Source organism: Melanostigma gelatinosum (genome assembly GCF_949748355.1).
Source record: "Melanostigma gelatinosum genome assembly, chromosome: 11".
In the NCBI taxonomy this organism is placed as follows: domain Eukaryota; kingdom Metazoa; phylum Chordata; class Actinopteri; order Perciformes; family Zoarcidae; genus Melanostigma; species Melanostigma gelatinosum.
The window spans coordinates 2,276,561-2,304,465 of record NC_136644.1 but is presented as its reverse complement, the minus strand read 5'-3'; the positions used below and the strand labels follow the sequence as shown (position 1 = coordinate 2,304,465).

Genomic DNA, 27,905 nt, shown 5'->3' with positions numbered 1-27,905 from the left:
TCTGCCCCACGAGCGCGTCTGGAAACTACAAATGGGGAGTGACGAGTTTGAAAAGTTGCGCGGACGAGCTGCTTCTCATCCCAGACGAGCAGAGCACACAGGGGGAGTCATTATTCATCACTTAAATGGCGGAGGAACTACTTGTGGAAAACAATGGAAAACCCAGCGCGGTGAGTTTTGTGTATGTGTAGAGATGATTGACATGAAGATATAATATCTATCTATCTATCTATCTATCTATCTATCTATCTATCTATCTATCTATCTATCTATCTATCTATCTATCTATCTATCTATCTATCTATCTATCTATCTATCTATCTATCTATCTATCTATCTATCTATCTATCTATCTATCTATCTATCTATCTATCTATCTATTTTGCATTTTGAAAATCCCTTTCAGAAAAAACCCTTTCCGTTTATACCCAAGTCATGTCAATAACTCATTTCTGTAATCTCAGGCCTCTGGATATTGTTTTGTGAAGCTTTTCTGACTCTCTGACTTTCTCTCGCCATCCTCCCTTCAGCATCTTATCTCATCATCTCATCATCTCATCATCATCTCATCATCTCTGCTGGCGGTGGCTTTCCTGGCCTCGTTCGGCAGCTCCATCCTCTACGGCTACAATTTGCCAGTCGTCAACTCTCCTGCACAGGTTTGTGTCCCCACCGCACCATCAACATCGTGTTACTCACCACTCTGGTCACCATCCACCCAAGTATTAAAATAGTTTCACTCTTAACCCGAGAGATCCAAATATTCCAAGAATGAATGAATGGATACACTCCTTATCCGCTATGCATGACTTTTGTAGATGAACATCGTAAAGATCAGATTGTATTCAAGTCATGTTCACTCTCACATTCACTCTCTGAGCTCTTTTTTTGGTCTCCACCATCTGCTGAGGGGAAATATATGTCGCTTTAGCTGCTGAATGCACCACATCGTTCACCAGCTAACTGTGTCTGTTTGGTGGGTTTTTAGAGCTTGTTCACTGAAAGCAACACTACGAGAGCGTTGAATGTGAACCAAAGCAGCCAAACAATGCGCTGAAACTCAACCTAAAGCTGAGGGGCAGATTTGGGGGATAATTCTCCGTAAATGTGACCTCTCGCACACAACACGTAGATTTAACTTGAACTCTGCAGCTTGTTCAATTACAGACACATGATCATTGTCACACAGTATTCCAAACTGCTCCTACTGTGGTGAGGTCAAACCTTTAACCACGGTCCATGTGACTTCAGCGTCCTTCGTGGGATTCACTGACTGCTGTGTGTCATGTGACATTATTTATGCCGGTGCGCTCCAAATAAAACGTTCGGTGTGACAGGAGGTTGATTTGGCGGTGAGTTGAGTTTTTACCTTTGTGTGTCTTGGTAAGCAGATTACGTGACAAGAGAATTCAAGTTGTTTCTGATTCAGCTGTTTGTTTCAGGTAAACGGCCGTAGCAAAGGAGGAGAGATGAAGTGTTTAGAGTCGCAGTAACACTTTTAAATCTTTTAAATCATTTCGTGTTAATTGAAATGTGTTGGCCTTGAAGTGTACTTTTGGCTTCGTAGTTGACGGGAGAAATCAGCATCTGTTTGCAGCGAGGAAGTCACGGTCGTTGTTCTCATGACTTTCTTCATCGCCTGTTTGTCTTTTATTCTTCTTCTGTTAATTGGTCGTGACGCCATGTGACTCAAAGCACAACACGAAGCAAAGGCTGGCTAACATTGAGGTATACAGGCTGATACAGAGTGCTCCTCTGACCAGAGCTCCTTCTCCTCTGCTATTTAACATCTGCATGGAACAGATCTTCTTTGAATAAGGTTACACGAGATCAGAACCACTCGTTACTTCGCAGCATTAAGCCGCTGCAGTAAACGAACAGAGGAGAACAGGAAACAACGGGACTCCTGCTGTGAGAGTGTTGTTCAAGGGACAGAATAATAACTGCTTATGACAATAAAGTAATATCGTGCACCAAGCTGTGGTGCTCAAACTCCAGTTGGCAACTAACTAAAGGTAGAATCCCTGGATTCTGCAGGTAACCTCAATTAATTCTGTCTGAACCGGCATCAGGCTGTTGCAACGTGATGATTGTGAACAGTAAACGCGTCAGCTATGTGTCACAACTGTACAGAGAGTGCCAGTTTGTACAGTACCCCGCACGCGTTGGAGACATTCTTGGACAAATTGGAGGCACACTGCCCAGAGTTCCATTACAAATTGACGGATTAACGTCACTCCCTTCGTTTCATCACTGACCTCCCTCAGGGCCAGTCCTTCAAATGATCACTCTGCGTCGACACTATCTTAACAATCAAAACGATTCATCTTTTAATCCGTTGATCAGTATTAACACTAAAACTACTCACACTAATTAAACTCTTCTTTTTTCCGTCCCGTTTCCGCTTTCTGATGTCTTGTTTGGCAGACAGTGACTGAATTGTGTCTCTTGAGATGAATTGGGTTTAATGTAATAGGTTCTCCAGGACATCTCAGCGGAGCGCTGTCAGATGAAGCTGAATGAAATCTGAGGGATGTTGTTGGCCCTTACTGTCAATTTCTGTCACACCACAAGAACAGCCACAGTCATTTTATCAAGCACGCAGTTTATGATCCCTAATCGTCAAATTTGATTTGACTTTGACTGTGGGGGCTCGATGAGCTTCCCGTCTACTCAATATGGCCGCCTCTCCCGCTGATTCAAACGTCTCTTCATCCCATGCCCGAGTGCAGCGGCGCTGTGCAAATGGCAAGACAAATGTTGACATTTGGAAGTGTGGCACTGTTGGAAATAGTTACTCATGTGATGGTGCACAGTAAATTTGTCGGAGTAAATTTTACTCAAATTGAATAAAATTTTACTCAATAAAATACAACATTTGGTCCCAGTCTATATAGAGTAAAATCTACTCTTGCCTCAGAGTTAATGATTCAGAGTATTTTTTACTCTATTCAGTGTTTGTATTTAACTCTAGATGATGATAATTTACTCTATGTAGCATAAAATGAAAACAACTCTACTGCCATTTTACTCAACTTAGAACTATTCCACTCCACATAGAACTACATTCCACTCCACATAGAACTACATTCCACTCCATATAGAACTACATTCCACTCCACATAGAACTACATTCCACTCCATATAGAACTACATTCCACTCCATATAGAACTATATTCCACTCCATATAGAACTACATTCCACTCCATATAGAACTATATTCCACTCCATATAGAACTATATTCCACTCCATATAGAACTAAATTACACTCCATAGAGAACTAAATTATGATTAAAACCTGAGAGAACTTACTCTGGAAGGTTATCATTAAACCCAACAAGTTAAATAAATCAGATATCAGTATTTACCAAAGCACAATTTATTATTTTGTATTACAAATGTGCAATGTATCCATACATATTTTACAGAATACATTTTGGACCTTTGGAACACTTTGGCCTTTTCACTATGACATCATAGGAAACAGTATGGCACAATAAACAAACTTGCATCATCACACCTGTATGACATTTGTACATCAAATGCTTTATAACAGAAAATCTCTTTCACATCAACTACATGAGGTCCGTCTTTTGTGCACACAACTTTATATGCATTAAAATGCTCATCAAGACACACTGTTTGCAGGGCAAATGTAACAAACAATAACCTCTCATCTTTCAGAACTACATGGTGGATTTTGTGAAAAACTGGCATCTCACAATGAACCTTCAGACAAACGACTAAACCCGTCCGATACATATTTCCATGGTGTTTGGCCCATCTAATATTTAAAACCTTGGTGTCAATTGGTACCTGAATAGTCTCAGCTATCTCATAGCCCCAGTCTAGCACATTTAAAGCTACCATATTACCTGGACCAATTATCACTTCATTGGGATCAAATGTCTGCCACCTGTATGCTATTTGATTTTGGTGTTTCTTGGCCAAAGTTTTAGTGATATTTTTGAAGCTTTTTAATTGTTTCTTAAAGAAATGATGCTTTGCTTCATAGCGCATGCACCAACTATGCAAAAGTGGTCCAATTTTAAGAATACACATAGGGTAATGCACCATAAAATGATGTTTTGGTAGCAGCCTTTTGTTTGGAAACAAATGCTTGAACAACCTGTGGTGTTCCACGATTAAGTGTTTCAAAAAAATAGTAATACCCTTTGATAACTTTGGTGAAAATACAATGTTTACAATTTGAAGCAAAAGCAGTAGCAAATACCAGTGTTGATCATTTGGACAAACCAAGTCTCCAAAGATAAGTGGTAGATTGCGAAGTAAACACCAGGATTGGATTGCATTCAACCCCAAGTCATTTGAGTCCTCCCTTAACTTAACTGTAGGAGGTTTGTTGTTTTGCTCCATATAGCCATAGTTAAAACTCCTAATTCTACAGTCTATTTCTTTTAATGTTGTGTACTTATCTTTCAAGTGCAGTAATAGAAGTTTCATTTCATATTGTGCCACTCCCTCCAAGATATCGTGCATAATATCGACAGAGAAGTTTTCACATGTATTGAAATATTGCAAGGAATTTAGAATGCAAGAACGTTTAACGCCCATCACATAGGGAAGAGTGGGATTTGTCTCCATCATTTGGCAATGTTCCGCATGAAGTGCGCGAGTTCGCAAAACTATCTTGGGTGAATCTTCATTAAACTCAGTCTGAAAGTCTTCTTTCTCAGCAAGACAGAAGCGGCAACAATATCTGGCACTGAATGATTCAACAAAACCAAACAAACTGTGAAGACCAAGGTTGTCACCTGTAACTTGGACAATAGTTCCATACACTGGCTGATCATACAAGGGGACCCGAATTCCATCCTTCTCAAGTATTTTAATATCCTGCATAAGTGGATCAAGTATTTTAGAAAAGCCATATGTTTTAACATCTTGGGCATGAAATAAAGCGACCAAATGAATATTAAGCAGATTTGAGTTGTACTTGGGAGAAAAATTCCGCAAGGTGAAATAGAGTGCACCTAATTTATGTATTCCCCGTTTTGAGCCTAAAGGATTTGCAGTTTCAAAATCATCATAAAAAAGCTGAATCAGAATGGCATGCTTCTGTTTTGAAAATAGATCATGACTCTTGAAAAGATCTCCATCGCACAAGTCATGAAGATTTTCTCCTGAACTTGAAGTCTGCATCATCTCTTTTATGTTAGGATGTTGATAAATAAATTGTAAAGTTTTCAAAATAGGGATGTAAACTAATTTATCAGTGACAACAACCTGATCATAAGTTCCAGTGGTGCGATTGCGTAGGGTATCAAATCTTGTACCAAGAACATATTCAACTAAGTCTACCCTTCCCCACTTCTCTGTAAAATACTGCCTTCTTTTACTCTCAGAATTTAATACACCATAGGGATTTTCCATTTTTTCGAAACACTGATCAATTTTGCTCTCAATGTCGCTTTTGATAGGCTCCTGTAAAGATAGACACTTCTTCACAGATTCTTTTGCTTGATTATGGATATCGTCAACAATCTCTTCCATCGAAATTACCAAAGAGTTAACAGTTGTTTCACTTACGCCTGCCACTTTAAGTTCGGCTACTGTTGCAGCGCAGCTGTCTACAAGACTCCTTTTGAGAAGGACTGAGTCAGAAGGTGAACTTCTTGCTGGCAAGTCATCAAAATTACTTGCTGCTAAATCTTCAGATGTAGATGGGCCTTCACCAGGATCAGAACAAGGTTCATGTGCTTTATTTAGATGCTTTCGAAACCCAGAAAAAGTGCCATAAACTAGTGAACAACCAGCCTGACCACATTTAAGACGAAGGGTCTTTCCTGAACAAAGTCCGTGGATCAACTTCAAGTGTTTTGTCAGGGAATTGGTGTTTGCCTGGGGGATTTTGCAAATAAAACAAAACATCTTCGTATCAACTCAATGCAGCATCCGAGCCCTCAACTCTGCAACCCTTGGATTCACCTTAGTGGTATCAACATCGATTTCAAAGATCGTGGTTTGCAAGAAGTTGTACACATTTACCAGATCCTGGTTGTACGAAGTACCAAAGACAAAATGAGCTTTGAAAAGCTCATCAAAACAGGCAAGTGTGTCTGGTGACTTACAAGGTATTGCATGCTTGTCAATCACAATGAAGTATTTGTGAATCAGACTCTTCTGGGTCCCCACAGCTAGCAGGTATGGTTGAAGGCTTTCCACGATGCCGTCCAGATGCCCCTGGATGCTCATCCCAGTCTGTGACAGAAAAAATAATGAATTAGTCAGCTATAAAATTAGTCAGTTTAAGGAAATGTCTTAATTGACCATAATCTTAAAAAGAGGATTGAAAGGTTTAGAAAAGGGGACAGAACAGTGACGATTTTCCAGTTTAATTGAACTGTAACCTCACCTTAATGAATTTCACAAGACGGTCACTGGCTTGTCTGGCTGAGAGTTTTCCTGGTCTCTTGCGGCCATGTGGTGATGGTGGTAGAAGGTGGACAAGAACCAAAATGGATGACATGTCACTGTCCCATCCTGGAAGTAAAAATTCATAAACAAGCATTTACTACAAGCGAACAGTCAATCCATTTTTCATTCAAAAACTATTCTCTCTTCCATAACTATGATCCTTAACTTTTAGCATACCATTTTCCACGTCTGTTGTGCATTCAGCATTTTGAACCAGGTCTTGAAGATCGGCTGTCTGTGTGAGGCCACGGCTTTGTTCGAGGACTTTCTGTTTGTAGATAGTAGGCCATCTCTCCAGGAACTTTGTAGTAGCAGCATCCCCAAACATCAGACCAAAGTCTTGGTCAATCTGCAGACAAGATAGAATTGGTCAAAACAGAACAGTAAACATTATGGTGTAGCACCATGGTCATGACAGATCTTACAACCCTACCCAGGCTATTGTAGAACAGAAATAATATTGTCATGACAGTGGCAGTAGAACGTTCACATACCAGTCCTGCCATGTCCAGGAATCTTGGAAACGCTGTGAATAGTTCAGAGGACTTCACTGGGTCATGAACCATGTCTTGGCGATAGGTAAAGGTCTGCTTCATCTTCTCCTTCACAGTTGCTTCATCAGCTGTATGCTTCATAAGCGCAATGGCCTCGCAGCACAGGCTTTCTGTGGTTAGCCCGTTTTCCACTCTGAATGAGTCTCTTTCTGCTTTTGGACCACCTGTAATAGTGGTGGCACTTTTATCAATTACTGGGTTAGTATATGATATTATGTCCTAAGATATAAGAAATAAGGCTTGGAAAACTCTGCAAGGATGGCCATGCAGGCACTTACGTCTCCAGAAGAAAAATAGGATATATATATATATATATATATATATATATATATATATATATATATATATATATATATATATATACATTATATGATTATTCCCTCATCATGCATTATGAATTAGACTTCACACATACCAGTTAGTGTTTGTGACTGACTGCAGGTCTTCTTTTTTCCCTCCGATGCTTCCTTCTGAACAAATTTCAGTCTCCATGCCAGATACCCACTCCCATCTTCTGCATTGTAATAATGCTCCTAAAGTAAAAAGGGTTATTCAGTTTGATTGAACAAGTTGAAATAGTTTAATCTTTCCCCAAAAACTATCATATTTCCTAGTATTGTGATGAGGCCTTTCTTTCTAATGACAGTTATTTTGAAAAACAGAGGTTATTGTATTACACGGTTAGTGTTGTGTCTTGTTAATGGGCTAACCCTTGCGGTGCGAAAGTAAACTGAGCTTTAACACCGCCAGAGTTCAACTTACGGGGAAGGCAGAGATGGTGGCCATTAGGGCTGTCACCTTTTCCAAAAATAACACTCGAACAAATATGAAATGACACGCAATACGTTAGAGCGCCCTCTGTTGGGTGACAAAGTAAACTACGTTAAACAGTCAGCTGTGGATATAGACTGTACATTTTTTATTCAAATGAGTCATTAGAGTTTGAATGTTAATTACATTCAAACAAATGTTCAAAAAGTGACAGCCCTTGTTGCCATGCAGTAATGTTTACAGATCTTTATTTGAAATAAAAACACTACCCATCTGTAAAACAGCAGTTGAAATATTTACATTCCAAGCAAGTGAAAAGTAAATAAGTTAGACGTTTTAATGTACTTACATAGCCTAACTTGCTCCTAGGATCGGCCAGGTATGGGTACAAGGTAGTGATGCCCCTTGCGTAGTCCTCTTTAACGCGCCTTGAAGGACTTGTCCTACACACAAACACACAGACTTTACTATATGTGCTCCAATCAAAAGTATTGATGTGTAAATTCCACCTGCTAAAAGAGGGGTGTTGTACTGTGTCAATTCAAGACACACATGTGTATTAGGAGTGCAGGTATGTAATAATAACAACATGACAACATACCCATGTTCACTTGTCATATGTGCGACCAATATCTTGACCATATCACGTCTTCTGGCATCCGTTAGGCTTTTTGTTCGGGCATACTCATTCATGATCCTCTCTCCTCCAGGTTTGTTCTTCAGGATGTCTTCAATCATCTAAGTGGGAAGAACAAAAATGAACACAATGAAACGTTTAAAACAATAATGACATCAAGTATTATCAAACAGAATGGCCACAATTTTACAACTTCAGTTATTCAGCCATTTACCATTCAACCTTGGCATTTTTTTTAAACCTTCAGAAAGGATGCAAGGGAAACTGCAGAGCTTACCTGAGCTAGATGACTTCCCTCATCTCTTTGTCTTGTAGCAGGACTATGCTGCAATATAGTGGTGTCGTCCGAGTCCCTCTCATTGTCTCCACTGAAGCTTGCAAAGGAGGAGCATGAAGGGGAGCTCAAAGAATCTAGAAATCATATTAACATTGAACTAATGTGATTAACAATGTGACTATAAGACAATATAAGTGCACACATCCATTATTAGAGGAATGCAAATATTTCACATTGTATCATGCCCACAACAGTTCCAGAAATTGTGGAAAGGGTGAGCAGAGATGATTTCAAAATATCTAAATAAGATTTTAAAAAACCCCAACTCAGATATATTAAATTGTCTTGCATATTCAAAACATGTTAGATTGACCAAGCCGTACAGATAAATATGAAGTTATAAGCTAATAAGTAACTAACCCTCAAGATTTGGGTCTTGGGGTAGACAAATCTCCAGCACACCAATGTCTTGTTTCTTTAGTAGAAACTCAAACACCTCCTCATCAACTTCGGTCTTTGATTCATCATAGACTTTTAAGTCCAAGGTTGGAAGGTCAAATTTCTTGGCAACTGTGAAGACAAAATACCAAGGGACAAGCTTAGTGATGAATCGGTTGTGTATTTGCAGAAAAACATAACAGACAGCAATCAGAAGGCCATCTTCACTTGAACATTGTAATCCCAAAACTGACAGTGTTCCATGCAGACCTTTGCTATTCCAGGGAAAAGACTTTCAGGTATGCAAAACATAGAGTGACATCCCAAGTGTATTGTTCCACAGGTTAGTGTGTGCAATATTTTTCACTCACCACAATCCAAAAATGATTTGAAGGTTAGTTGCCCCTCATAACAAATGTACTTCTGACGATCTCTGTACTTCACTCTTACAGCTTGCATCCTTCATGACAAAAACAATTAAATTAGTTTCATTATCAGAAACAGCTGACTGCCAACATTAGTAATACCACAGTAAGCCAACATTAGAAAGACATGATGCATGGACTAATAGTAGGTCTCCACAAGGGTAAACTATTTCATTATAAAAACGAGGGACATTTTAAGCACGTCTTTATTACGCTGTACTAAAGGGACCTGTTCATTCGCTTGAATCGCCAATTCGCGTCACTCCAGTCTCATAGTGGCTGTGCATAGACTTTGTATGTAATCTACTGCGTTTGGCGTGAACACATCATCAGAAATGTAACCAGTTGTCTCATCTTGAACAATGTCTACTTCACCTGGTTGTCTCCGACTTGGCCGTCTCTAGCATGCCACAGTGCAACAGATCAATCAGCTTATGCTGCGGAATTCTACCCGCACTTCGCGAGTGGCCCGTGCCAATGTCAAGCCCAGCTAGTTTTAGCAGTCAACAGAGTGAAGTGCATTTTTTCAAAGTATAACACACATGTTGCATCGACCAGGGTGCTGATGAACTGCAGCGAAACACAGTCCATCAACACAGCTCTTTTCAGAGTCAAATACACGTGTTGGCGGCAACAAACGCAGCTAGAAACAGTCCAACAGTCATTAACAGCTCTTTTCAGAGTCAAATACACGTGTTAGCGCAAACAAACGCAGCCGGAAACAGTTGCTTAAAACAGTCGTTAACAGCTCTTTTCAGAGTCAAATACACGTGTTAGCGCAAACAAACGCAGCCGGAAACAGTTGCTTAAAACAGTCGTTAACAGCTCTTTTCAGAGTAAAATACACGTGTTAGCGCCCACAAACGCAGCTAGAAACAGTCCGTTTAAAACGGTTTTTAACAGCTCTTTTCAGAGTAAAATACACAGGTTAGCGCCAACAAATGCAGCTTAAAACGGTCGTTAACAGCTCCTTTCTGAGTAAAATACACGTGTTGACGCCAACAAACTGCAAATTCTACATAGCCATTTTCACAGTAAAATGTACCTGTTGCACCAACTAACTGCAGCAAAAGACAGCCCCTCTACACAGAATAAAACACACATGCACCTGCTCAGTGAAGTCCGCTGGCTACTGATGATAGCTAATACTACTTTATTGAGACTTTAATCCAGGTGTGTCGACGTTAATATGTCCATAAACCACCAAATATTTTGCGAATTGATGTTAATGCGTTAGAAGCTAACGTTTGACTGTGACTAAGTTATGTGAAAACGTTAGAAGCTACCGTTAGCATCTGCTAACGCGAACAATCAGAAGCTACGGCTCATATCTGACAATGCAAATAGTGAAGTAACGTTAGGTTAGCTGCAATGTTGCTACACAATGTACCTTACACACATGAAGTTAACCAAAACGAATGACCTTACCTGACATGTTATTTCAAATGCCGTCTTCTGTTCCTCACTTCAGCCCTTCCGTTCCATAAAACGTCAGCTCATTCCAGTGTAGCGAGAGGTGTCATGGCGGCAGAAACGAAACTTAAGGAACCGTTGTGGGCGTGGTCACGCTGTTTTACTCCAATAGATTTTATTCTGAATATTTACTCACACTCTACTGGCTACTGGAAGTAATTACACTCCAAAATGATTAAATATGACTCCTTCAGTGGAAAATAATTGTAACTCCGGAAAAATTACTCTCCCGTTTTTCCTGTGTGGTGTCAAATTTGAGGGCCGCCATTTTTTTGCTCCGGGTCCATTGGAGTGAGGGGGGGGTGCAAATTCAAATAGATGTATGTTTTACGGCAAAACAGAATTTATTGGAAGAAATGATCCACTTTCTAACCTGCCACCATCGCCACCATCGCAGGTTAGAAAGTGGACTCTTTGTTACCAAATCAGCTCGTTATGTTCGATCATATGGAGTAAAGACCGTCTTCATTTCTCTAAACAAGCTGCAGTTCTTGATTGTCGTGTCTAATAATAAATGAACTTCACAGCACGAAGATGAATGTTTCCTGTTGGGTTTTTAAGTTTCTGTCGGGACCGGTCAAAGCTTTTCTTTCTGTCTTGTTAGCGCTGAAGTGGTACCGTCCGAGAGGAAACATCCAGGCGGCGGTTGATGAGATGCAGGAGGAGCAGCGCTCTCTGTCCTCCATCCAGACCATCCCCGTGAGGGGCCTGCTCAGGGGCCGCTCTGTTCGATGGCAGGTCATCACCATCGCGGTGGTCAACATCGGCATGCAGCTGTCTGGCATCGATGCGGTGAGTGTGAAAAGCACTGTGGGCCCGTTGTCCTTTCTGTCTTTGTTTGTGTTGTGCAAAGACGGTGTAGTTATTATGTGAGAGTGAGAGCTCATGTTGCTGCAGTTCCCAGCTGTGCACCTCCTCCTGTCCATACATCACAGTCCCACATGCAGCCACTGAGTGACTGAGCAGGGGGCCAACAGGACCACGCCTCATTATCTCCTGGTCCTCTCTGTTACGCGAGAAGGTCCTCCCATCCACACGCACAGTCAGACACATCCTTACGCTCATTTCTCCATGTGGATGGGAGCTCTGTGCATGCTGGCCCACATGCTAGTACCATTTCCCAGCAGGGGGGGGGGGGGACCCCGCTGAGTCAAACTTGAAACATACAGACGAATCCATGCGTGCAATAAATCTGTAACACAAAATGCTAAATCAAACATTTTGTTTAAAGTAAAAATGAGCTTGATCCGAAGATTTCTTTCTTTCTTGAAGGTCTTTTTTATCAACAGATAAGTACACACGACAAATACCAACTAATGTAATGCAGCAGGACCCCGTCACCGACTGTCAGTATGCTGGTGGCAGTGGGTCCTTCCACATGAACAGAAATACTCTTCCATCAAGAAGAGAACAGAGACCACATGTTCCCTGAGTCATTGTGTTTGATCGTTTCTCATCTAAATGAGAAAGAGGCAACCAAACAATATTTAAAAGTTGAGGGCAACATGCTTCTGGCTTCAGGAATTGAAGATAGATATACATGCAGGAAAAATGGAAATGTTTAGGCAGGTAAAGATGCTTCAGGTCACATTTGAGGGAAACACTGAGTGGATTTTCTAGTCATTCATTCATTGAATCCAAAACACTGACAGTGAGAGATTTGTTGACATGACGTGAAACTCATTGCACTTGATTCCCTCTCTTTTTTTCAAGGATAGTTTATCGAGGTAACGGTCACGTTTAGTGGTGTTAAAGTGGTATTTCCGCAGTTGTGCTGATGATGTTGTCCTTTTGTCCTGTAGCGGACTGTAATACTTGACGGCGGTCATCAAGGTCCTCGAGCTGGCTTAAGGTGTCTGGTTCATTTCAGGCAGAACATGGGAAGCTGGTAGGAAGTGAAGGAGTTCAGGCATGTAAAGGTAGAAATGATCGTGTCTTCGTATATATTTCTACTTCAGTATATTGTGTGCATGCTGCTTGTACTTTTGCTCTGAACTCAGTAGACCTTCACCCTTTGTGCTAACATACGTGCTCAAATCTTGCTGTTTGTGCATAGAACATGTGAATAAAACGTATATATCTGTGTGCCTGTTGTTACACAGATAAAGCACCTCTTATACTTACCCTGGCCTTATAGCGTGCCTACGAAACAAGACTCTTGATTCAGAGGCCAGTCGTCCTTCTGACCATCACTGAGGTAGTGACCTGAATAAGTTACAGCGTTACACAACTCATACTCAAACAGTGCGAGAAACGAAATGACCCAGGAAGACCTCAGAGCTTCAAGGACTGGATGCTTCAGACAGGTGCAGAGTGCCCTCGAGGCGCCTCCCTCTGGCTGTGTAATTGGAAGAAGACCTTGTTGTACACCGAGATGCACCAGAGGGACGACATCAGTCAGCTGGTGCAGAACCAGCTCGGGTTTGGTGTGTATGAGCTGGAGGAAGTCTCAGAGGGAAATATGCCATGGGCTGCTCTGCTTCCTGCTTATCTCGCATATAACTGGATGGATGCGTGAAGAAGACCACAGGAAGGAGAGAGGATCTTTATTCCGAGCATGGATGTAAATAGTCTTCAGAGTCACCAGTCAAGCGCAAAATATCTAATCTGAAATAACACAGGATTTCTGTTATTAATGTAGGCCTTAAACATCTTGAAAAAATATCTAACTCTGATTATTTTGACTGATAATGCATTTTTGATATGCAGTATTAGATATTATGGTTTTTATTTTCATTGAACAACATATGAGTAGATTATGGTGTCATATGTTTCAGTGCCAAATATGTGTTTCTATATCTATTGAATATGATGTGTAGGCCAGGACATCTCTGCAGCCCAACAATATTTAATTTTAAATAATACGTTGACTCACATTTTGCCTTTAACAATTATTTAAAACAGCAGTCGGACATTTCGATAAGATTTCCATTGATTGTTAAGCCGTAAAAGTAGATTTCAGTTTAGCGAGGAAGAATTTCAGCCCATTAGAATGTCATTTTCCAAGAAAATGTATGTGTTTAAAACCATACGACTGGTCCCAATTCTTTTTCAAATAGTTTGTGTATGTTCTCTGCCTAGTTATAGGTGTGTGTGTGTGTGTGTGTGTGTGTGTGCCCACATCAGTGCTGCAACGGTGATGAAGTAGCATGTATGTACGGTTACTAAATCAGCAAGACAGCATTCAAGCGCACCAATCACCATCTTGTCCACACCTCATCAATGATGGATGTTGCATCAGCAAAGTGTGATTAATGAGAATACACAAATTAATTTCAAGGGGAGCACTTGTCAGAAGTCCGTACTGATGAAACGCTGTATCTCAAATGCATGAGTGATGGTCGGCGTGATGATAATGATTACTATGATGAATCACGAGGAAACGCCAAATAAGCAGAGCGACTTTTTGGCTCCTCGGAAAAAAAAAGAAAAGACAAACTTTGAGTTTCAAAGCATTTGTGTGTGTGTGTGTGTGTGTGTGTGTGTGTGTGTGTGTGTGTGTGTGTGTGTGTGTGCGTGCGTGCGTGTGTGTGTGTGTGTGTGTGTGTGGTGTGACATATTAATAAGCTTCATGTCACTTTCAATTTCAGATCTGGTTCTATACAAATGACATTTTTAAGAACGCAGGAATCCCAGAATCTCATATTCAGTACACGACTGTGGCAACTGGTGCCATCGAGGTCATCTGGGATGCTGGGGGTGAGTAGACATGTTCGCACTTCAAAATGGAAATATTATATCACGAGTATGACACTATTGTATATGGTGCTGACACAGACAATTGTTTGGTTTATTCAATGTGTGGATTTGTTGCTTTTCTCCATTTTGAATAATTGTAAATGAATAAATAATATATTTATATATATATATATCACCTTTTGGCTTCGTGAACTTGTGATGAGCATTTTACTAGACTTGATCAATCAACTGATGATAAACGGACTGATTAATTCCAAAAGGCTGAGCTCAGAGCTGAGATGCAGGGTGCTCGTATTGTGCACGCTCATAACCATCTCGTCATAATTAAATTGTGGAACTGAAATACTGCATGTGGCGATGGTGCACCAGTAAACATGGAATGAGCTGCAATTAATGATCAAAGGATACAAAGTCACCTGTTTCTGTCTTCGTGATGACGTCGCCTCTTTGTCCGTTTTGCAGTGTTTCACTGTCGAGCGTCTGGGCAGAAGACCTCTGATGATTGGCGGCTTCCTCTTCATGGGTCTCTGCTGTACTGGCATCACAGTGTCTGTCCTCTTACAGGTACAGTGTCATCTGATGCCCTGCTGATCACGAATACATGAACATCAACTTGCAGATTGTGGTGCAGGGCACACAGCACATGGGGCTGAGGACATTAACACACTTACAATAACATTTAATGAAACTGAAAACTGTGTTGAATTCATGTTTGTTTTTTGTTTTTCAGAGAAGCATCATGTAAGAATAGGTGCCCGTACTGTACAGACATTGAAATCAGTTTTGCTTGCTGTAATCTTCTCTCCTGTTCAGTCCTCATTCTGTGTTTTTAAAAGTTTATCTGAAGCTGACGTGAGGCTTCAGCGTTCTGAGTCACACAAATTGAGTGGATTTCTTTTAAATTAGAATAAAAGTTTTGTTTAACGTGTACTAAACTGCCGGACCGTTCGGTTGATACCCGCTGGATTTGTCAGACTCAAACACATGACACCTTATATTGGCTTCAGATGGCCATTTGAATACACTTTTGTCCCATCACTTCCACAGAAAGAGCTGTTTACTTCTATGTGCATAATATGTGACGTACAATCAGAATTATTTAATATAGTCAATTGAATAATTAAAACCTGTAAACTGTGTACTGATGTTTACAACTGGTGGCTTCAGACTCTTGACTTGTGTTCGACCAATCACAGACGCAGCTGTCCTTCATGCGCTGCATCAGCGCGGGCTGCGTTGTCGGGATACTTGCTGGTCGCTGCATCGGTCCAGGTAAACACTTCAGAAACCCTCTCTGCGTCTCACCTGATGAAAGAAACAGAACATCTCCAGTCCATAGAAACCACACTGGATGTTGGGCTGCCAGCTGTGCGTAAGATAACACTGCTCCCTGCTGGAAGCTTGCACAACAGCAGGCACCAAATCTCCATCAGCACCACCACCTCTTCCCGACTCCTCCTCTGACTGTGAAGAGATATTGTATTTCATTAGTCTTGTAAATTAGGAAATCATAACTGCAATACTACATCCATCCCCACAGCCATTTGTACACCGGATGAGCTGAGTGAACTGAATTAAGAGGCAATAGTTTACAACTTTGGGAGCCGCGTTGAGTGGACCTGTGAGGATGATGAATTAGAACGAATCTGGTTTACATAGCGCCATTCGTCAAGGCGGCAAAAATCTATTCCTCGGCATGCGGACGAGGATTTCTGCAGCTGCAATTAGACTTTTAATGGCTCATTGTTCATAAGCTAGCGCTTTCCTTCAGCCGAAACCTCACATGCACAACGACGCCCCCCATACACACCGCAGATGTTGACAAATTATGGCCTCGTTATTGTTTTGACGATAATAAACCTTCCTCTCTGCAATTATCGTGAACAGATAATGAGGACATCGTTCGGAAGGCTCATCATTAGAGCTTTTACTAATGCATATTTCTCCTTCATAGCTTTCACTTCTAACAATGAAGAATTATGTGTTTAAAGCCCGGACAACATCTCAGAGATGCTGCATGTCACACTAACGACGAGCTGAAGTCCTGGCGAAGCGATTCCTTCTCCTGTTCGGAGTTGAACTTTTGCCAAGTTGACAAACGTCCTCCTCTCTTATCAATCTATGATCATCACTCAGTGATAATGAACACGTAATGAAGTGCATGCAGAAATATCAGTGTAATATAACAGCAAACGGGGGCTCGAGGAATGTTCATCATTTTGTTCTGTCGCTGTTCTGTTTATTTTGAACGACTGCCAAAGAACAGCCCTGAGTGGGAATATTGATGAAGTAATTGATGGATGAAGATGCTGGTGTTAATTTCACAACACCCGATGGATTCATGCAGGTGCACCGAGTGGTTAACTGTGATTTGTATTATGACAGCTCGATGCCTCGTTAGATCAGGCCAATAGATGAACCATGTTGTCAAAAGTGTGGCTTAAAACAATACAACCTTTTTGTCTCTTCCGTGCAGCCGGAGTGCCTTTCCCGATCACTGCAGAGCTGTTCAAGCAGTCACATCGACCGGCTGCCTACACTGTGGCCGGATGCCTCAACTGGATGTCCAACTTCACCATCGGCTTCCTCTTTCCCTCCCTGGAGGTCAGAGCAAACTCAAATCTCATGTGCCCAAATGTTTTCTTTATTTTGCATCTCAAGCCTACAGTTGGCATTGTGAACATCGAGATCATCTTGACTTTGCATCCGGGGTCTGTTGCGTCAGACTCGTGTGATATGTTGTGATATGGGCTGTCTGGCTTCGTTGGTGACTCCCCAAATACCAATAAAACCAGTAATTAAAAGTGGCCTTGCCGTCTCTCCTTGTCCTCAGCGCGGGTCTAGTTCAACAGACACAAAGTAAAGAGGACGACGATGTGCCCCGTTGAGAGTGACGATGTACATCTGCATGAACACACATGGGCATCATGTGCTATTTGAAGGTTTTAATTGAACAGAGAAGCTGTGAATAGAACAGCTTCAGGGCTGTCCTATGCTAGCAGCTTCCCCTCGCCTTCAGCCTTTGTGCTCATCAGCGCTAAAGTCCTATCGCGGACGATCTTTGTTCTATAATCAAACCGAATAAATTGATAAAAAACTTTACATCTGACTGCGGCTCTGATAGCACAACAAGAATATTAAAAAGACGAAACAAAGCCTCAGACTTGTGTTTTTATGATGTGTAAGTCTCACCACAAGTTCCCTCCGTTTCTTGCACCAATCAATATTTTTCAAATGAACAACATCTTACATACTTGTGTGATAACTCAACGACAAGTATCGCCCAACAAAGCAGCTCCCCTCAGTTCTATGGAGGCGGCAACTTCACTGTTTCTGTTCAGTCTCAGCTCCTCCAAATGGTTTCAGCTGCAGCGGGCAACACTGGGGATTAGATTAGATTCAACTTTACTGTCACCGACCAGAGTACAGGTACTGAAACAACCAAATGCAGTTGATCAGTACAGTACAGTACAGAGTAATGTACAGAATAAGAAAAACTACAAACTTAGATTGAATCAAATTCACATTCATCTGCTTTTATTAGCTTCCCTGCGCCCTGTTTCTGTCTAAAGGTCTATTATTGACCAAAACTAGTCGTTTTAAAGTGAGAACACTTTTTGTTTCCTTTTACTTTCCTTGAACAATGACCACTTTGTAAAGAAAGTAAGAAGAGTATTTATTTTCTGTGACCATGCCTTCGTGTGTCCTTCCTCCCCAGAACGCCACAGGTCCTTACTGCTACCTGATCTTCTGTGTGGTCTGCTTGGGAGTGGCCGTCTACACCATCTTCGTGATTCCCGAGAAAACTAACTGTAACTGTTACGTTCACAGTGTTCGGCTCAAGGTGCAGAGCTTGACCAAGAACTTGAGCTTGTGTTGGTTTCGTCTTTCGTTCACTCTGGGATTTTGTGTCTATTTTAAGAGAGTTTGGTATTGTGGCTGCTGTGGTCATTTCATACGTCTTGTCCAATGCACATAAGCTTGTTGAAAAGCTATAATTTATCAATATATGACGACAAGGTAGCTGCACAAGTTTGTTCAGTCGTTTTTCTAACCGGCCTGTTTTACACCATAAAATACAGTGGAAATAAAATGAAGACGTGCAGAAACGTTCAAATGTCTTCTGAGTTTTCCTGCTGTATTGAACTGTATGCTGTTTTGTTGATTAAGCCTCATAATCACAACAAACACAAAAATGAGAGCAAAGAAACCCAAAACGGATTCATACGCAGTAAGCTAGTTTACCCCGCTGCGCCATCAGGTGCTCCTGTGAGCCACCACAACACTCTTTGGGGGTTTCGTTTGGGGCCAATATACTTCACATTCATTCAGCTGTGGTGACGACCAACAACTGGAAGTTGCCGCCATACGAAGAAGATTACAATAAAGAGAAAAATCACTATCTGGCATTACTGTATCTCACTAACCCCAACCCAAAAACAACCATAAACATGACAAAAACCACCATTTGCAATTACAGCAGAAATACATATCATTAATCTAATTCACAAATAGAATGTGGGTCTTAGAAGCACAACCACAATAATTCCCAACACGGACATAATAGAAAAAGATTGTAGAAAGAACACGGAAAGGTGGACCTAAAACCTCAGCCTGTTTAATGAGTTTACAAGATGTAGCTAATTGTTAACACATTGTTTTCAAGTGAGCTTTAAAGTGCATCCTTGACCTTAGAAAAATGTCTCTTGAGGCTTCATTCAGCACCTCATCTGGAGCTTCGATTCATAATAAATCATCTTCATCAGGAGATGGAGTTTGTCCCGTTGTCATAGGATTGTAGATTGTCCAACGTGAGCAAGAAGTCCTTAAAGTGCTCCAAAGAGTCCATGACCATTAATGTCTTACTAAGGGAGGTTATGACCAGCTCCTGATATTTTTGTCATTCACCTCAAACTGCGTTGTGTGATCATCGTGTGAAGAATCGCACAAATAGCAGCGTTCTTCCTTACTGTGTGAAACTGCATCATCCTGACTGCAGTCTTCTGCCAGCCAGGGTTGCAAATGTGCCATACCATGTGAAGTTGTATAATGTAGGAGTCATACATGTTGAAGGATGCGAAGTAGCGCTCCTCTCTCTCTCTCATCTCTTCTCACTGCCTTTAGGCTGGCTGATCCATCTGTCAGCCCCTGCACAAGGGCCCTGCAAACCCCCAACTGAGCCAGAATGGAGCCAGAATGGAGCCAGAATGGATACATGTTGTCACATCCCCGCTTGTCCCGATATCACAGAGGAGAGAGAGGAGAGAGGGTCGACCAGGCCAGGGTTAGAGACATCAGCATCACATCTGGATTGTTTTGGTACATTGTCACAGCCCTTTTAGACACGGCTTCCTGTCAGAGAAAGGAAGGGAAAAGGTGAGGCGAGCTGGGTGATTGAGAGTCAACCTTTGGAGTTGTTGATTTGCTGCTGAATGACAAATGGACAGTAGAGTCTCAGTCCTGAGAGAGGACAAACGGCCGTGTGGCTGTTCATATGTAACGTCACTTCCAAACAAAGGGCTCCTTGTCACTGAGACTACAGTACATTTCTGTGGATAATGCCACAGCATTGTGCACATGTGAAAACACACACACACGCACACACACACACACACACGCACACACACACACACACACACACACGCAGGCTCACTCCGCCTCGGGCAGGCAGAGGCTATAAATCAAACAAATAGCATCACAGGCTGGCGAAGGAAGCATTCCAACAGATACAATGCTCTCCCACACAACAAAGCCACACTCACTGCGTAATTAATTGCAACAAATTACCTCTTCCTCTCCCCGTCGGCCCCCACCTCGCCTCTTTTATGGCACTGACAAGCGCACTACACGCTCCTGCGCGCGTGCGTTTGCGCGGTGCGTATGCGCATGCAGCGCACACCGTGGCACCGGTGCGTACACACAGATAGCGCGCGCACACACACACGTACACACACATTCTCGGCCTGCACCCTTCATAAGTGCTTTAATGTGGCTTATTGCAGTGTGCGGTCCCCTTAGCCGTGGAAATATTCGCTTGACGGATGTGCTTTGTCGCCGGCGCTCCCCGGCGGAGGGCGGCTGTCAGGGAGGAGATGATAACATTAACAGGGAGGCAAGGCGATGACAAATGCCTGTTATCAGCGAACGAGGCCGGTGACAAATCGAACGGCAGCGCCCAGGCAGCCCCGGCGCGGCGTAATAAAAAAGAAGATGGATGGCACACCCAGGCAGGGCCCGCGTTAATGCGATTTCCACTGCTCTCCCTGACTCCCAATTAAGGCTAGGAGGGAAGGAGGGGTGGTGGGGAGGACGAGGGAGAGAGATGTGCAGCGCAGGAGAGAGGAAATAGAGCTTGTGTGAAAAGACGGAGAGGAGCTGGGGATGGGGTGAGGAGGAGAGACTGGACGTGGAGAGAAGAAGAGGAGGAAGGGGTAGAAGTGTGAGGTATGCAGTGGCATATGAAGAGGATGGATGTCACTAAGGATGAGGCAGGAGTGACAGGAACAAAGTGGAGGCACCACAACAGAAGATGCAGCTTTAATTGTCTGCAGAGCCCATCTGCTCCCCCCCCCCCCCCCCCCCCTCCCCTCTTTTACTCACATCTCAATCAGGGCCATGTCTCTGAGGCTTAGGGTTGTTAGGTGTCTCTGCGGCCAGGTGGAACACAATTAGTGCCTTTCAAACAGCGACAGTAATGAACAAAACCTCTCTCTCTCTCTTTATTCTTGTTTCGACAGGTTGACGCTCCTTGATTAGCAGTATCAGGTGTGTCAGCGCTGGATCGAAGTGTAAAAAAGAAGTCCTGCATGCTCCCGTGGTTCTCTATTGGCTCAGGATTCAAGGGCTGCTCCCTAAATCAGCTCTGATAAAAACAGAGCTGACAGACAGCCCATGGCTTATAGGCAGACAGAGCTATAGAGATGAGCTACGACTCTGTCCAGGATGACTGTTCCAACTCATCCCGTCCAAGGACCCAGATGTTATCTCTTTGCTAAAAGGATCATCGCAGGATATTGAGAAATTGCCTCGGGATGAGGGGGCATCTGTGCCCGAATACCCAAGGGCTGCTGTTTTGTCACTCTGACAGTGTTTTATAAAAGGCTGAGGAAGCTCCGAAGACTGCAGAAGCGAGGGCCATATATCTCCCGCTATTACATCCAGGCTAGGAAGAGAGGGTTGAAATGACAATGAAATATAGCCCCGGCTCAAAGGGAGAAAAAGAACAGGGTCTAAAGAGGGACGGCTGCGTCTCCTCGGGAGCCTGCAGGGGCTGTGCTCCAAATCGGAGACAGATGCACGGCAGTCCCAGACACTAACCCTGTGCTATACTGCAAGTACACAGAGGTGAAAAGGAGAAGATCTGTGGTTCAGAGAGGGAAGTCCTGAGAGAGAACAGCCTCTCTGTGCCAGTGCTGATATTAGTCTGAAAGAACAAGGAGAAATTAGAGCCCTGCAGAGGAAAGGAAGGGAGAGGAGGAGGAGGGGGGGTGAAAGTCCAGGACCCCTGCATCATTAAGTTGTCAAGTGGACGGGAGGCCCCGAAATATGACTTGGAGTTATTGCCGGGGCCGGGGCTGATGATATAAGAATTACAGTACATGGATCATAGCCGGATCGATAGGTAGACAAAGTCATTATGGAGGGGCTAGAGTTCAATGCCTCCCTGGGGCTGCGAGCGGGGACAGAGGGCTTAAATTTATCACCGAGCCAATGTGTAACACAACACACAGGTGGGTGGCTGTGGGGTTATATTTCGCTTGTTGTTCCAGCTGTATTGATTGTCTGAGTCGTCCGTGGCTGCAGAGACGGAGCTCTGCATGTGTGTCTTGACTCGGCCTTTATTTGTCAATGTGTTTGCACCCCGTGAAGGATGTCCGCACATATGTGTGTTTACAGGTAAGCTGAATGTCTTGGTGCATGCACATCACTCAGCAGTGAACATTTGTCCTTCATTGCTCTCTCTCTCTCTCTCTCTCTCTCTCTCTCTCTCTCTCTCTCTCTCTCTCTCTCTGCAGCAGAGGGATGGGGAGCACGAGCAGGGCAGCATCGATCCTCTCTGTGCCGAGAGAAATTAGGCATGAAATTAAAGCTCCCATCAAAGGCCAGGGCCGGCACTGTCACCTGATCCAGCACTATTTATACTCCCGGGAGATGATGATGATGTCTCCATCACGCTGATGATAACAGGACAGAGAGAAGAGAGAGAGAGAGACGGAGGTGGAGAAGGAGTCTCTCCCCGCCATCCACGGTGCCACTGACCTGCCATCATTTATACTGCCAGGGCCCAAGTGCAAGGTTAGCGCCAGCCCGAGCCCCCATAAATCACTGCTCTGCTGGACGGAGAGAGGCCGGGGTCGACGCCTCTCGCAGCCAGCCTCTGCTGATGAGAGAGTATTTATAGATCAGGAGGCAGGGAGGGAGGAGAGCAAGGATGTCTGTCTAAGTGGCTTATGAGGAAGTGTGCGTACAGAAATAAAGACACGACTGAAAATATTTATCTAAATGCATCGAATCCACTCATGCTTCAGTGTTGATTGCAAGTTAGCACATCAGGTGAGCCGTTCCTCTGCAGTGATGTGAAGTCGGTCAGCGCAGACGTCACAGGGAGTTGTGAGGAAGTCAGGAGACAGTAGGGGGAGCCCATTAACCACACATCACACCCCATATGTTGAGTAAGCTGCTTCCTTCACACTGACACACTGAGTTCACTTATAAAGTCTCTGGTCCTACAACACAGAACCAAAAGAAACAAGACAGCCAACCTGTAAGTCACAACCTGTTACAAACTTCCATTTCAAATACAACAATTTCAAACACATGTTTTCTCCATTCACATTCTGTTGGACGAAGCACTGCCAGCACAGTGTTTTGACACCAGTACAGCGGGACCTGCGTGGCGCTGGAATGACCAGTGGCCAAAACACTGGGTCACGGGTCACCACGAGATGACTGCTTCTCTCCCAGTCTCACTTTTGTTTTGTATGCTGCTGGTGTGCTGCACGTCGTCCACCAATCCAGCAGAAATAAACTGCGGCTCTGCGGTTGAAGAAAGAATAACTTAAGAGAAGACGGTCTTCAGAATCACTGCTGATGCTGTCAGTGCTCATGTGAGGCGGGACGGTGATCTGAATGTTTACTGAGAGTTGTTGTGGATTGGTGAATCACTGTGTGTGTGTGTGTGTGTGTGTGTGTGTGTGTGTGTGTGTGTGTGTGTGTGTGTGTGTGTGTGTGTGTGTGTGTGTGTGTGTGTGTGTGTGTAGGTGTGTGTGTGTGTGTGTGTGTGTGTGCGTGAACAGGGGCAGCAGCAGCCTGGAGGTCAGAAAAGCAAGCTTGTGATTGGTTCAAATCTAATTTGGCTCGGTTGGGAAAAGAGGTGGAGTACATTTACTGACACTGTTCAACACGAATATATTTACGAGCGAGAGTGAGTATTTTACTTATTTTTCTGATATCCTTAAATACTGCTACACTTTTACCAGATGTCAGAGGAATATATTGTACTTACATTTATTATACAGCTTTAGATTAACAAGTAACACTTAGCATTAGCTCATACATGATGCATTCGATTTTAAACCAATGTGACAAATGTGTGTTGGCTGATTTCATCTCCGTGATATTTAGATGAAGTCGGTGCAAAAATCTGTGCTGGATTTGTCAGGATTAGTGCCGAACAAGTATTTTATTCATCAATTGATTCAATATTCATTTGAATAACTAACAATTATTTTCTGCTTTTAGCTTCTCAAATGTGCAGAGGATTTGTTGCTTCTTCTTTTATGATTCATGTTAAAGTAAATGAAATGTTAATGATAATGAATAATAATCTTGAATTGTTGGTCAGACTCAAGAAGCGATTTACGGATATCAGCTTGGGCTTTGCAAAATGTTGGGAGACCAAATTAATAATTTATTTCAGTATTACACAAATAATTCATAATTAATATAATTATAATGAAAACAATCATTAGTTGCATGAGTAGGCATTCTTTTATGACATTACTGTATTGGGCTTCTGTGCAGGAAACTTCACTGCTTTCATACTTTAAACAGTTGAATGTAAAGTCTATGAATGCGGAGCGATTCACTGTGAATGAAGTGTTGTGCATTGTGTTATTTCAATGTTTATCGTTGATAAGTGAAGGGCTGCAATGCAGTGTGTTGTCATCCAACTCAACAACACTTCACTGCTTATTTTTGAATCTTTAAAGTCGGAAAGAGAAATCCACATGAATCCACTGATGACCAATGTCTGTGCACCTCCACTTTCATTTTGAACCGTGAATTTACTTTCACAATCACAAGACAACCCTCCACCCCAGCCCACCAAACACCCTCCTCAGGACATGAAGGTCCTATCTGTCTGAGTGGCAGATAGGAGGGGTGTTTGATCGATAAGCACCACCCCCCCCTCAGCTCACTGACAGCTCCTGTCAAGTATCCAGCAGGACGCGTATCAAATGGATCAACCCTTTACACCCCCCCCCACACACACACACACACACACCACCACCACCACCGACCGCCCCCACTTTAAAGGAGAACTGTCACTAACTGCTACTGTCACATACCAGTCAGGTGCTTTCAACGCACTGATAATGTGCCAGCGCTGTTATCCCAACTGTAACGGGGGGAATGTGTGTGTTGGGAGGAGAGCTGTTGAAAGTTGGCCTATATTATATGAGTGAGTGTGTGTGTGTGTGTGTGTGTGTGTGTGTGCCCTTCCTGACCCCATTTTCTCCTGATCAAGCTACAAAAATATAGGAATCGACTGCGACTTCACATCATTTTTACAGTGTTTCTTTGGACAGAAGTGCTCAGAAAGTTGGACCCAAACCTGGAAGAAACCATCATAAGTGGAATGAAAACTAGTTAAAAGGAATCATGCGGCTGGAAACCTATCCCCCTTTTTCAGGTTCTCCTTGTTAAAAGAGACCTGCTACTCTCCGCATGTCACCAGAGCAGAGGTGCTCCTCAGTGACCCACATCACAGATGTTGGAAGTGGAAGAGTCCTTTGTGTGAAGTCGTCATAAGGTCCGCATTCTTCGGTGCTTAACACATCGACGACCGTGTCCTTAAACTGAGACGCAGCAAAGCGGCCTGCGGGCTCACAGAGTCGGTGTATGCGTGCTTGTGTGTCTTAGAGGGGGGTTTAAAAGGGCGACAAGGCGATAGTGTCGCTGATTGACACGTGAAGAGCGACTAAAAAATGCTCCCCCTTGGAATGCGACAATCTCCCAGCGTCCCATGTTGCTCTGCGTCCAACAGTGAATTGTTAAAAGCATTCCAGGCAGTTGGGGTGAGGGTGAAAAGAGGGTGAAAGGAGATGGTCTGGTGCTAAAAGAGGTGTTTGTTTACCCCTAAAGAGGATGAACCGTATCCTAACAGGCCTGCAGCACAATCACGCACAAAAGATAAAGCTGGAAAACGAGGAAGAGATGAATTTTATGATAATTTTTCAGCTTATTTCACATCATTTCTATGGTGTTATCGTCATTTCAAAAACCAGAAAGATCTTCCATTTGCTCCCATCTTTTCTCTTTTACAGTAAAAGAAAGTCAACCCCACATTTGGGATTTTACTGAGGACGGGGGTTCAAAAGAGCCTTGGTGGTCCCTGAGCTCCTGCGGTCACATACACCCCCACCCCACTGTCTTAAACCCACCCACTGAGGCAGGCAAGGTGGTGGTGGTGGAGCGATGAGACAAGGTCCTTTTTTGGAGCGGCAGGTTAAACCGACCACACGACAGTGGCAGAAGCCCCCCCCCCCCCCCCCGCTTACGAGGTCTAATTGGTTCCACAGGTTGCAGACTACAGAGGAAAGGGGAACAGGGAAGAAGAGGAGGGGGAGAGTAACAGCAGGGAGTGAGAGATAGATAAATGGCAGGAGGAGAGAAAGAGGGATAGAAGAGGGTACAGGAAGGAGGGATCGGGCAGAGACTGCATGGAGAGCAGAGCGAGTCGCGGGGGGGAGGGGGGGGGTGTAGAGCATGAGCTCAGATAGATGGAGAAGACAGAAGAGAGACAAAGCAAGAAGGGGTATGGAGAGATGAAGAAGAAGGGAAAGATGGAGAGGTGAAAAAGGAAGACAGGGCTACCCCAAAGAGATGTCCCTCCACACCGTCCAATACCCTATAATTCTCTTCCAAAAACAGATTTATTTTTATTATCAGGGTCTGTGTTCTCGGTGGGAGTTTTGTTGAGAATGGCATGAGTGATACAGAGACCTCCGCCTGGGGAAAGACTCTGCCAATCACTGCCATTAATTGCCGAAATTGTTTCTTGATGGTGTTAAACAAATTCCCTCTCAGACAGTTGTTCATACCAATGGAGAGCACAATCTTTTGGGCAAGGGGACAAGGGTCCAATTTCTCCAGGATTCCCTTTAAATGATGAATTTGGGCCTCCGGAAAACTGTCCACCTGCACCAGTGGATGACCATAACCTGGTATTCTGCCTAAGTTAGAGTCACCTAACACGAGCACTGGTTTTTCCACCTTCAAGGACCATTTCGTTAATTTTTGATAGGTGTCCCCATGCCGGGTCGGCCTTTGTGACTGAGGGGGTTCCGCAGCATCAAGGGGAAGCGATACCCGCCCAATCACTGGCATCCCCATACCCAAATTGGGAATGTTCTCTGTTACCAAGCCACTCACTCCACTAGGTGGGCTGGGTAAGATGTTATCCAGTGGCCCCAGGTCAAGGGTGGGGTGAAAGTAGAGTGCAGCACAGTCCACCTCAGGATTAGATGGTAAATCCTGCCCAAGGCGCACCTGAGCCTGCACAATCATTTCAGGATCCACCCTCTCTGCTGTGATCCCACTGGGGCCAATCTCACCCAAGATGGAGGAAGTGGGCTGGGGTAGGGGGTTGGATTTGGGGTTAGGACAGGAATTAGGGTTGGGGTTAGGACCAGCATTAGGGTCAGGGTTAGGATGCGAACTGGACTCAAGACTGAAGTTGGGGTTAGGGCCTGGGCCAGAGCCGGTACTATGGATCGTCAGCTCTGGAAATTGCTCATCATCCCCAGCCGAATCCGGACAGGAGTCAACCCACTCCAATGGAGGCTTCGGCCCACCCTGCGCTAACGATCTCAAGGCAGAAATAGACGAGGCTAGTAGTCGTGTTTTATACCTTGCTTTGCCATAGGCGATTGCTTTATCACAGGCTACTTGATCGAAAAGAGGAAG

General features: G+C 43.4%; 2 protein-coding genes across 2 annotated transcripts; one reads left to right on the top strand and one right to left on the bottom strand.

Moving 5' to 3' along the window:
• Positions 1–125: 125 nt before the first annotated feature.
• On the top strand, positions 126–18,987 carry slc2a15b (solute carrier family 2 member 15b; the record flags this gene model as incomplete). Its single annotated transcript, XM_079278575.1, is given in 10 exon segments — positions 126–170; positions 531–659; positions 11,577–11,807; positions 14,606–14,700; positions 14,702–14,714; positions 15,177–15,278; positions 15,911–15,986; positions 17,191–17,318; positions 18,433–18,558; positions 18,976–18,987. Coding segments are annotated over 10 exon segments (957 nt in total).
• Positions 2,894–11,228, bottom strand: LOC306784350 (uncharacterized protein). The gene is made up of 11 exons (XM_079278282.1): positions 10,971–11,228; positions 9,489–9,577; positions 9,100–9,249; positions 8,680–8,813; positions 8,367–8,503; positions 8,115–8,208; positions 7,410–7,527; positions 6,935–7,158; positions 6,618–6,789; positions 6,379–6,506; positions 2,894–6,224 (listed from the first exon to the last, which is right to left on the bottom strand). Exons 2-11 carry the CDS (start codon positions 9,574–9,576, stop codon positions 5,907–5,909), a joined length of 1,563 nt encoding a protein of 520 aa, XP_079134408.1. The 5' UTR covers position 9,577; positions 10,971–11,228; the 3' UTR covers positions 2,894–5,906.
• Positions 18,988–27,905: the final 8,918 nt, after the last annotated feature.

Coding starts and splice junctions, on each gene's coding strand:
- LOC306784350 (XM_079278282.1), bottom strand. CDS start 9,576: ATGCAAGCTGTAAGAGTGAAGTACAGAGATCGTCAGAAGTACATTTGT. Junction 8,209..8,366: donor CATATGACAAGTGAACATGG/GTATGTTGTCAT, acceptor GTTTGTGTGTAG/GACAAGTCCTTCAAGGCGCG. Junction 6,790..6,934: donor TCCTGGACATGGCAGGACTG/GTATGTGAACGT, acceptor TCTTGTCTGCAG/ATTGACCAAGACTTTGGTCT.